Raw genomic sequence first — 12,890 nt, forward strand, 5'->3', positions numbered from 1 at the left:
TAAGCTCACTGCATGAATGTCAGCCCAATGAAGCACTGCATTTTCAATGACCCAAAACAGAAACTTCAGCTTATTGAAGCCAAGGCTAATTCTATTGTGGTGGACATATTGAAAGAGGACAAATACCATGAGAGAAGCCAGTCATGCAGCCGCAGCCGGGTCAGAAGATGAAATCAGTGAGAGGCGATAGATAAGTTTGTGTGAGGGTCTGGAGCCACCATTAAAGAGTCCCCGGGGGGACAGCCAGACGTGGCAGACTGCAGTAAAAATAGCCGCGGGCATGATTTCACTCGAGGGAACCAGGGAACAAGTGAGGAGGGCGATCCGATCAACATCTCACAGCAAGGCAGCCACATTCATTCTCTTACTGTCCCCCGGGTGCCACCTATCACACCAAGTGACTTTAAGTGCTTACCGGCGAGGACGCAAACACAGCATGCCTTCGCCGTGCCAATGCATAGCGTAACCTCATATTCCACACGCCGTAGTTGTACACAAACTCCAAAGGCAACGGAAAAAAAGGATATGGACATTTTTTCCACAAACTTATCTTGCGTGTCGTCACTTTTGGGAAAGTTTTCAATGTCATTCTCCAGCCTCACGATGTGACGCTCCATGGTGGCCAGACTGCTTTTGAGGATTTCAGCAGAGACTGTGGAGAGAAACATTAAAACATCATACATAAATTAACGTTTCCAGAACTGGAAGTCGAAATAAACATGATGTTGTGACTCCTGCATTATCCATTTCAGGCCAAGCACCATGTACAGTATTAGCGTATGCACGTTTGTGTGTAGTGTGGCTCATTAATCAGTCTGTAATCACTGTTTGCCGCTGCTGCGGATTTCACAGTATTCAGATTCGCCTTTTCAAGGAGACACTTCAAACAGCGGGTCTTAAGGGATCAGATAGGACACGAGCATGAATGCACAGCTGTGGTTAGGTTGATGTTAAAGGGCTTAGGCTCATCGACACACGCACACACACACACTCTGGCACACACTTCCGAGAAGGGGTTGAAAAAGGAGCCACATTTAGTAACTTGAAAACGGTGCCATACAGAAAGACTAAAACTGTTGCTTTAATCTAAATCAAATTAAATTGAGCTGGAGCTATAAATAATTTTCATACGCCTTGTTGGTACACCTGAATCAATGCTGTAGTCCACATTGTTGGAACACTGTGTTTGACAGAAAGCATAATCAATTTGTATTTTGATAATCATAATTGCTTTTGACAATTGCCTTTTACTTGACATCACAGGTGTAGGTGTAAAACACACACTAATAATTATAGCAATTGAGTCTACTAACAATCATCATCATTAATGCAGTAGTGATGTGTGACCCAAATAAAAAAAATGAATGCCTAAGATCATAACACCCCTTACGAAAAACACAAGAAAACCCCCAAGCAAAACATATACAACAACGCAGCCACAATCATCTCTCCTTATACAGTCACGATAAATGTTATGCTCTGGTAAATACCACAACATACAGAGGAGGAAAAATATTATGTTATTATACGTTTAAATGATGGCAAAAACATCGAACATCAATATAACTAAGTATACATACTGTATATTATGTATTTGTGAAAAATGATAATCCATGTGGTTTGCTTTATTACAGGCAACCTCTCTAATGAATCAGTTACTTTCAATAAATGACAGAAACTCTTTCAGTTGACTGAATAAATACCACAATTTCAGCAAAGGCAGAGGTGTATTTGTTTGCATATGTTTCCATCTGTACTGTGTTATTAAGAAGATAAATTATCTAATCACACAACTGTATCTCTAATAACTTCCATACATTCAAATGTTTTATTTCAACCTAATCTTTGTGTTTTGCAATGAAAACACGGTTGTTTTCTGTATATTGGAACCTATCAGCATAACTGAGCCCCGTTATGGCGGCTTCCTCGATAAGTTAGTATGTTACTTAACCTCGCCGAACCCCGAGCATCTGCAAGGTTAGCCCACCCACTCCACTGTAATTGAAGTGGGAGAGGAGAAATAAGACAGGCTGACAAGCACGATGGCCTCAGTCACACAAGGGTCAACCTTGTTCTGCTGTACATCAATTCCGCAGCTTGGATGCACTCTTGTTCTCATCTTCCCACAATAAAATTGAATGAGAGTATTGTGGCTCACATGCACACCAGTAGCCCAGCTTTCAGCACAAACGCGGGCGGTATCTCGAGTGGACGCTCTTTTGAACATACATTTAACACACAGGCATGTGGTAATGTACAGTACATGGTAATGGCAACACCGTGATGGGTTGAGTGGCACGGTAGCAATTTGAGGAAGAAAAAGGATGAGGTTGCCTGCGTTACTAGACAAGGTGGCTGGCTGCTGGTTGCAAGTATACAGTGACATGGAAGTTACAGAATGTTGTCATATTACCTGAGGCGATATTAGCTGGTAGAAAAGAGTACGGTGTACTTTAGCTGTTGTGTTCTCATTACACTGTCGCTACAGGATTGCACTACTGTTAATAGTCTATTTATCAACTACTGTTTGGAACTAGTTTCTTCTTTTTATTATCTATAGTTGCCATAGAATATACTGAATGTACCGTATTTTTCGTACTATAAGCCGCTATTTTTTGCACAAACTTTGGCTCATGCGGTTTATAGTTCAGTGTGGCTTAACTATGGATTTTTCATTATTTCTATGATATTGTAAATGTACTTGTTATTGTAATACAGGTAATAGAAATTACGACATTTATTTTAAAACACCTGCGGCTTACAGTCCGGTGCGGCTTATGTATGAACAAAACAGGATTTCCTCCTAATTTTAGCTGGTGTGGCTTATATTCAGGTGTGGTTTATAGTCCAGACATTATTGTGCTTGTATTAAAGGTTCTTGATGGGACCCCCTCCCGGACTCCCAAAAAGCGACCTTGAGATTTTAAAGCTACCAGTACTTATCAGGACAGGATACATGGAAAGCAACATGCCGAACGGGTGAAGGGAGAAACCGTAAAATTTGCAGGACAATGATTTTTTTCACTTTATTAGCATTGCCTGTATTAAAATTCCCAAGATTACATAAAACTGAATTTTTGGCGTGCAGACAAAAATGGTTATGGCCACAAGACATGAACAAGTGATTTAGATTGTCAACAGGACTCTGATACCATGTCTCTGTGAAAAAATACTATGTAGTGCTGGGCTGTCGGGATGAGTGTTTGTTGTGGGTTGGGCTGTCGAATTGAACAAACATGTGGGTCATGTGGCCTATCTGATAAATGTTTGCTAAATGAAACACCATAAACATGTGGAACAAACCGACTTGTGTGTTCCTCTATGTTCTAAAGTGGAGTTAAGGTCAGAAATTCAATTTCAGAAACATTTAGATGACAGAGTTACACCCACATCATAAGAACTCAATTCAAACGACGATGCATGGACGTTGCGACACAAATAGAAATAATTTCCGGTTGGTTCTACTTCACTAAAACACATTATGTTCATGTCACTCACCACAGCAATAAAGCAGCCACGGTTTTAAAAAGTAGCTTTTATGCCATGTCAGTTATCTCTGCCATGATTGTTTACCTTTGCTTTTTTTTTTATTTCCAGCAGGTTGCTCGTCAGCCGAACTGACTTACACGCACACATATGTGTGTCAATATACACACTGTTGTTTTTTGCTGTAGAGACAAAAACCACAAAGAAACTATTTTATTGAAGTTAGCCTCACTACGGTGAGGATTCCAGGCATTCAAGTATTCCCTGTACTACAAAGGCCAAGAGTCCTTGTGGATAGACTAAGAGCATGAGCAGAACACAAATCAATATCCACTTTCAAAGGAGGGAATCCGATGGGAGTTTACATAACCCAATATTTGGGTTGAAAAAGGGGTAACCAAGGGTCTTATCCAAGTTTTTAAAAACCTAAACATGGGCAAATTGTGGTTTTTTTTTGCAGGCCTTTACATGAGCCTTAAAAATCAAAAGACTGTACTGTCAATATTCAGGGTTCAAAAGGGTTATTGACTGCATGTAAATGTAGTCATTGAGGCAGAGTCAGGTATTCAGACAATTTCATGAGTGTCAATTTTAGGTCTTTATTTCAAGACAGCAGGTAGGTATAAAGTGTGAATCTTCACACTGCTGGCTTTTGCTGATTCCATTCCACATACTCACCCTCCTGCCCATTCTGACCCGACTCATGCTTTGATACCATCATAACATAAAGCCAGACATTGCCAGCTCCAAATTCACCTCAATTTCATGTTTGTGCTCCGACGCAAAGGACTGCTTTAACAGCTAATGTAAAGGTATGTATCAAGGTGCGTAATCTAGTGATGAGACAATTACTTGGCCAAGGTACTGCATGATTCTTATTATTATTATTAATAATAATAATAATAATAATAATAATAATAATAATAAAAATAATAATAATAAATTTTCATGGTCAGGTATTTTTTGTGGGAATGATAATGATAATAATAAATAATAAAAAGTTTTAAGGTTAGGTATTTTTTGTGGGAAATACCGTATTGTAGCCTTTGGTGCCAGTTTAATCTTGCAGAGTGTAGTGCATATCCTTTTTAGATATCATAACTAAAATTACCACTAAAATATCACAGCTATTTTCTGGGGACAAAAAATTGCTACACTGTTCTTCTTCTGAATCTTCTGAATGCACATTTCAAAGGGATCAGAGGAAGAACGCAGTCTGTGTGTGTGTGTGTGGGGGGGGGGGGTGGTAAGGTGATGTATGTATATGCTGTCTTTTCAGGCAGAAGAAGATTTCGGAGATGAGTAAAATTATAATAATGACTGCTGTCAGCTAGATCTGACAATGTCTTGTATTGATCCGCAGAGCACATTTCTAAAAAGCTTCTTAGGTTTTGAAAGACGAGCCACACGCGTACATACAAAAGCTGCTTTCCCTTTTAAGTTCAAGATTCAAGGTTACGTTATTGTTCCCTTGGGGCAATTTGTTTGCAACAGCAGTTAAAATACACAACACAGCATCACACGTGCATTCATAAAACTGATGGCATTTGGAACTATGGACTTTTTTAATCTGTAGGTTCTACACCGTGGGACAGTAAACTGTCGCCCCAATGGGAGCAAAGAAAACAGATTTTTTTTACATCAGGAAAAAGGAGTACATCCAATTGAATGATATAGTGTTCACACGTGTGTATTTGTGCAACAGTTCAAGCCAAGTTATATGACTTGAACAGATGCAAGTACCCAAAAATGCATGTATAAAAAATAATTGTAAAATGATTTACATTTGTTTATCTTTATCAAAACAATTGTTTCAAATTTATGTTCTTCGTCTCCTTAGATTTTACAATGTGCAGCAAACACCCTACCTTTACTTGACTTCTACTTAAACTGACCCTGCTATTTATGGATGTTAGAGGCTGAGTGTATTTCATCCACAGAAATAGTTTTCACATTCATGCTTTTCTATAAAGGTGAGAGCCTTTGTATTGTGTACAGTCGGCCCCATCACTATAAGTTGCTAATAAAACAGCTCTAAGGCACTTGGCCATGTAGTACAGTGTAGTAGTTTAACCTTTGTTTTCTTTAATGTCAGGGGCTAATTGGATAATTTTAATCCTGCACTCAACCAGTTCTTTATTGTGCCAATCACATTTTTGGTCTTCACAAATGTGTCCTTACAAGGTGGAATGTTCTAGAAAGTGCATGAACAAGTAATGTAGCAGCCAATGAAGTTGTGGGTTTCTTGCGTGTAGAGGGCAAAGACTTCCCAGGGAATAGTCATCATCACCCCCAGGTCAATGTCTAAACTTTCCCATACATCCAAATATATTGTAATTGACTCCATTTGTAGTTCCTCCAGAGATCGGGCGCTGGCTTGGAGCTGCGGTGGCTGCCAAAACCAATAATGTCTCACAGACATGACCTTCATTGTAAAGCTCTGAGGTGTATATTTTCTTTTTCAATTTTTTTGGGGACAGTGATATTTTTGCTCATATGTTTTTTTTTTTATCCAAGCAGTATTTTTTAAAACAACTTACTACAGTCTGCCCAGGACAATACTCATGTCAAAATTGAATTACTTGATGAAACATGGAGGTCATCCTTTTTCATGTAAAATTGAAACAATTGTTTTGATAAAGACAAACAAATTTAAATTATTTTACAATTATTTTTTATATATTTATTTTTGGGGTAATTATGTATGATTCTATTTATTTATGTATACTATTTTTATACCTAATGTTTTTGCATCTGCTCATTTGTTTATGTATTTAAAATGCTCCTGTTATGTTATAAATGCAGCTTACCATATGCCATTAGAGCCTTATGTTTTCACTGTGGGGAGGGGTATACTCATTATTTGAACGTTTTCTTCCTACATAAAGGATTAAGGTAAATGCAAATTAAAACAGGAACTGGAGCAGAAGTAAAAAGGATTTCCAATGCAATTAGTACAATGACAAGTGACAAATGATGGGGAATTATGATTATTTACCATTGTGTGGCTGGTGTCCAGGTTAAAACCAACCAGTGAGACACTGTCTATGTTCTAGCATTGTGTGGTTGTATTATTCCCTAATTGTGTGTGACGATGTTGAGTATTTTAGCATTTTTCTATTTACAATTAGACCTGCTATGGTAAAATTTGCTCTTTGTGATGACAACCAAATCGTTTTTAATGCTAAGTATGCGCTCGGAGGTTGCCTCGATCGTCTTTTGTTGGCATTGCTCTTTAAACCTCCTCATTTGCCACCTTCACGTCTGCTGTTTTGAACGTCACATGATACCAAGTAATCAGAGGGAACAATAGAGCTGCCTTGCTGCCTTGTCACGGCAACAGTATCAATTTTACACGTGCAGACGGAGCATCTTTGATTCTAGCTGAAAGGGGAGCACAATGACTTGTGTTTATGCTTTTCTCTCTGCTCGGCTCTCCTACTGTCTGACTCCCACATCATCTTCAATTCCTGCTCAGGTGGCTCAATGAAACAACAATGGAGTTTCTTATTAAGACAACTTGGATTTGAATGGTGTGGACAAAGACAATACATGGTGACAATGACATGAATTATATAACAGATTATGATAATGTTTGATAAGACAATGTAGGAAATGACTAAAAGATGAAAGACCACATGGTGAAGACAACAAACTGGGGATAGCTAGTATATTTCATTTTTTAGAATGAAGAACAAAGAAGGAAAATGTGAGAATTTGGAAAAGGGATTTCTGGTACACATGTATTTTATATTTCAGTATATTAATAATGTTTTGCCATGTTGCAGATAGGTAAAATATATTCAATTGTTATTAGACTGCAATTTTACAGTCTTATCAAACTTGGTGTAAAACCTCGCGCAAAACATGCAAGTCAATTCAGATTCACTCAATCGACAAACCCAAAACAGGTTGTGGTTAATTCACAACAATTGTGTCTCTCAATGAAGAGTGCATTTGCAGTAATCAATCTATATGCTAGGAAGAATAATCCCCTTTTGAGGCATTTTAAGGCTGCAGTGTAAAGACAACAGGGGCTTCCTTGATGGGTGTTTGCCATCTTCCAGAAGTGTCTGACGCCCATATATCATGTATTTACTTGACTGGAGAATAAACATTACAGTGAAATATATGACGGTAATGATGATGGTACGGCGGGTAGTGGTGAATCTGATTGTGCTCAATACTTAAGAGACTCAACACAAGCCCACAGATGTAGTCAAATTTGAGTGCAATGTGCATGCATGTGAATTTTATACACGAAGACAGCATGAACTTGAATGATCCATATCGAGCATTTGTTTAATGTTTGGTCAATTTCCAAATAAGGCTGGATTTGCCGTAGTGGAGGTCAAGCAATTCTCTTAGTTTGATTCAAGTGACATCTAAGGAATCTCAGCGATAAAGTGATGTATTTAACGAAGACAACGTCAAGGTTACTGAAATTAAAGCATTCTATAGGTGCTTTGATCCTATGGTTTTGTCATCCTTATTTTTAGGAACTCATAATCACCACATCTTGCTCAGTACGCACGTCTCCCACGTGAGTGTTTATTGTCTTGTTTGTCTGCTTTCCCCTTCACTTGCCCCTCACTCTGATCCATTCATGGCACAAGAGCTCCCTCTATGAGAGACATTGCTGCTGCTTGACTGCAGGAGCACGACAAACAGAACCTTTTGACGCACTTTCCTCTCCGCATTATTGTCTTATAATTTCTTTGTTTATCTATCACGAGAGGTGAAAAGGTTGAGTTCAGCTAAATCAAACACATTTGCCAATACATTCCTTGCCATCGCAATAAGTAAAGGTAGACAAAGATACAAAAATGATATGTGGCAATTATAATTCCACACAATCTCTTCTGGTTGTTTTGGGGCATAGCAGCAAACAATATATTGTGCACTTAAAGAAGCTTGTTTTCCTTGACGCCACATCAGTCAGCTAGTTTTTCTACATCTTGAGTTAATACACAACTAAGGTTATAGTATACTTAAGTCAACACTCTTGTGCTGAGAGACCATCCTACACCTCAAGCTCCCACCATACGATCTCGCAACCCCACATTCCAGTAGTTCAACAGTGAGTAATGTCATCCCACCATCACTGTCTTTGATTCACACCATCCGTCAAAGCATTTTCAAAATCAATCTCTGTTAACCCAGAAAATCATACCCACTCCCATGATGGCCATTTATGATTATTGTCATGACTTAGATGGAAATGATGCATTCCCAGAATGCAAAAATCCCATTGTTCTTTGATAAGCTTTATGTACAGCAGTAGAACTGATGAAGAAACATCTTTCAGTTGGTCCGTCGCACTGGTTCTTTTGTTTGTGCTGATGAAATGAATTATATTGGTTCAGAAGTGGTGCATGGGGGAGGGGGGTCAGTTCAATGCAATGGGCTCACTGAGTGGAAGAGGCAAAATGGGATACAAGGCATTTGGCAGCAGAAGCCAGAATTCATTTTGAATTATTTAGTCGAAGGTGAGTCTTCAATCTAAATGTTGCAAAGGTATGTTATGCCATCATCTATCCCCTGCTGTATTCAATGAGGCAAAGTGACGGGGCTATCAGTGTCATGCTGACAGATGACTTACAGTACAGCCTTAGCGACCACTCAACAGTGGGTGTAAATACAGTGTATCATATTCACCTTCAGATACCAGCAAATCATTGCAAGTTATGTGTGCTAGCCAAAATCTATTTCTTTGGGGGGAGGGGGGGGCAGTGTAATTGCCACTCACATATTCATGTTACACCTGCCAACAAGTTGGTCTTAGTTTTAATGGGGATGGAATTACGACTCATTATTTTTACACATGTTGGGCAGCTCTGAATCTCTTTTGTTACAACAAATACAAAACCGCCCTGGAATCATTAGGGCCGCTAAGGATTGAGTGATTGTGTGAAACGGATTGGTGATGAAATGTTTTTTGAAGTAATTGAGGTGCCACAACATTTTATGTAGTCCAGTCAGTATGGAGTGAGACTGAACGTCTGGTTCTAAAAATAAGTACAGTATTTTCTGCACTATAAGGTGCACTGAATTATAAGGCGCACCTTCATTGAATTTTTTTATTTTAGAAATTATTTCATATATATAGGGCGCACCGGATTAAAAGGCACATAAAGTCGTACGACTGGATCAAACTGAGGTTGACTAGGGTTGCGGTATGCATCCACTAGATGGTGCTGTGCTAAAGGGAATGTCAACCCAGTCAATGAGGTAAATTCCTACTCTCTTTTTATATGAAAGTGATACGGTTTGGCTTCTTACTCGGTCCAGCAACCCCACTCATTTTTTATGATCATAAACTTTCTTAAATTTAAAAGAAAAAAGCGAGTGCGTGCGTTGATGCGTAATGCGTTGATTAGCTTTGATGACGGGCGATTCACTGTGCTTGTCTCGCGATGGACTTACACATGTGTCAATCAAGCGATGGGATTAAAGTGACTCGGTTTGGCATCCTACTTGGTCCACCAACCCCACTCATTTTTGCTGGTCATAAACTTTATTTAGTTTAAAAGAAAGAAGTGAGTGCGTTCGGTGATACGTAATGCGTTGATTAGCTTCTTAGCTTTGTGACGGGCTTGCGTTATGTGCTGCGGTGAGGGGGGCCGGTTCACTGTGATAGGCTTACCTGTATGTCAATCAAGCAATGGGATGGATTCTAGCCTATAGGTTGCCGTAATGCTGGGAAGCGATGCGACCTTGTAATTTAGTAGTCGTAGTACAACGTATTGAAACATTTTGGCAGAGTGCTATGTACAAACAGTATGGATCAACAAATTAATCAATTGATCCATATATAAGGCTCTCTGCATTATAAGGTGCACTGTGTTTTTTTGAGTAAATTTTAAGTTTTTAAGTGAGCCTAATAGTGCGGAAAATACGGTAACACATTTGTTGAGCTGAGTCAGTACCTGTTCTACTTCTGCTTGTTGTTAGGTCTCGACCTACATATGAGTGCCTAAAAAATACATATGCCTTCAGAGGTAAAAGCACACACACGCGCACTCACACGCACACACGCACGCACACACGCATGCACACACGCACGCATGCACACACACACACGCACACGTGCACACGCACACACACACACACACACACACACACACACACACACACACAGTCAAGAGCTCACTCAAGTAGTGATGAGACAAAGCGATTGTTGAGTTAAGAAGGGTAAAACTAAAATCACAAATGGAGGCTAATTAAACTGTTTGGACACAAAGAAGGCAAATCAAACAATGAGATCTTTTGTTCAGGTAATCATGTAGCCCAAAGGAGCCTTATCCTTTGCTTTAATTTAGGCAGTATTTAGAAAGGGGTGCTTTTTGCTTGCAGCCAAAAGGCCTATTGTAAGATTCAACAGCTCGAGGCTTGGCTGTCTCTGGCATCATAGGCCTATTATTATTCTCCAATGTAACCCCCCCCCAAAAAAAAACAAAAAAAAAAAAAACAAACAAACATAATCTCTACGTTCAAAGTACCGTTAATATTTTGGCAACATATATCTCAAGGCAGAATTATTATCAGAAATTAGTTAAGTGGATGTGGAGACCGTTCTCCTGCATTTCCACTAGCTGCAATGCTTCTTGAGGGTATGGAATTCCAACTCTTGGTTGAGGATACACTCTCGTTTCACCAAATCGTTTTACCAGCTTTCATCACAATGATAATCTTGATTCAAAAGATGTCTCAACATTTTTTTTCTCCTCACAACTGACTGCTAGTAATTAGATTCCCCTTGTTATTAAATGGGGAAAGGGAAGTACAGGTGAACCCACATGTAAACTGAATCGGGTTAAGGTTAGAATCAAAACAAAAACTCTGGGCAGTTTTCACAAACCACTCTAGCCCTAGTTATGTTACTTAGCTGTACTTAAATGTTTTTACTGACTCCCAAATTGGTATTTGTATTGCAAGCTAAATTGGGACGTCAGTGGACCTGTCTTTGTGGGTTTTGTGGTGCCAAAAGAAGTTAGACATTGCGGTTATTCTGTCTTCATTCGGTGAGGTGCAAACCATGCATTTTGTTTTGCTATTTTTGCTGATGCCATCGACAAGATGGTACATTAATTTCAATTCAATCTTAGGCACAGCTCTTAGTGGTGCTGCTGTTGAGATAGCCGTGTCATACCAACAAGTGAAACTAATTATGTTGCCAGGTTGAAATGAATGAAAAAAGTCAGTTGAAGTTCTGTCTCTTGAAAACTAAGTCAAAGTGAAGTATTTTCGCAAGTCCTAAAAATGGCAACTCGAGTCTGACTAGAGTCAAGTCATATGACTTCAGGCTCTGCCGTCTCTTCTAATTGCACAGTGTAAGGTTAGGTGTAACAAATAAACTCAACACATTGAACAGAACTCTTTAAAAGTAAAGATGAAGGTGCTCCAAGTGTGCAGCAAAGGTTGCAAACAGTAATGGGCTTGACATGAAACATAATACCCACTGCTTGCAATTGTATTGGCAGCCCTGCCTGAGAATGGTTGCTTGCACTATTATGACTTAACAAATCAACATCGCAGAATTGCACACACAGAAAAGGCCACCTGATGATGAACGCAGCAGACAGCATCAGGGGCTTTATCTCATGGATGCCTGCAACAATCAATTCTATCCCTCCTTACCTCTGCTTCAGTTCCTTGACTAAAAACAGACCTTTCTGTGAAAGTGACGGTCTCAGCTGCTATGCGATGCTGAGGCGAAACTGAGAAAAAATAGCTTTACCAAGACACCACAGTGTCACTGTTAACTGAAAAAGAATGTGTGGGCTTTAGGTGGGCTCTTTTTATTTCAAAATATTCTGTGCTTGTATTCGGAGAAAGAGAATTTAAGATTTGTCACTCGAGCCACTTGAATAACTTGTCACATGTGAAGATGTTTTTAATGTATGGGTTGTCATGCATTGCCAAAACAATAGTTGTTGCTTCAACCAAGAAGCTGATTATTTGTAGAATGTAAGTAGAACTGAAATTGTCAGACCCATTTTTTTTTCATTTACCATTTAATTCTAATGAATGTTTTGTCAAGCCATACAACTTTCAGACTCACTATTTGTGAGGACTAAAACAGAATCTATGACGACAATATGACTTTTTTTTCCCATTTTAAATTCATCAACAACATGAAAAATGTTCCAAGATGTTCACTGCTCATTTATGTTATTTATTTTTTTAGCAAACTCAATTGAATATTGATTGTGCAAATGATCGTACTGGAGAGCCCTGAGGAGTAAAGTAATTGCCCAAGCTGAAAGCAAACAAGACGCTAAAGATGATAGAAGATAAAGACATTGAAAAAGAAAATACTGATTCACTTTCAAACACAATTTGGTCTCTACAACAATGCAGGCATGTTGAACTGTGTTCTGCCTTAGGCTCATAGATATGTG

General features: G+C 39.0%; 1 protein-coding gene across 6 annotated transcripts in view; it reads right to left on the minus strand.

Moving 5' to 3' along the window:
* The window catches only part of diaph2 (diaphanous-related formin 2), a 307,464-nt gene that overhangs the window by 96,217 nt on the left and 198,357 nt on the right, over positions 1 to 12,890 (minus strand). For all 6 annotated transcript variants that reach the window (XM_088384971.1, XM_088384965.1, XM_088384980.1 and 3 more), the window contains one exon: positions 528 to 652. In XM_088384971.1, coding sequence (XP_088241097.1) covers positions 528 to 652 — 125 coding nt within the window. The remainder of the gene's footprint in view (positions 1 to 527; positions 653 to 12,890) is intronic.

The sequence above is a fragment of the Syngnathus floridae genome, chromosome 1 (assembly GCF_059516105.1).
Source record: "Syngnathus floridae isolate MCC-2025c chromosome 1, RoL_Sflo_1.0, whole genome shotgun sequence".
NCBI lineage: Eukaryota > Metazoa > Chordata > Actinopteri > Syngnathiformes > Syngnathidae > Syngnathus > Syngnathus floridae.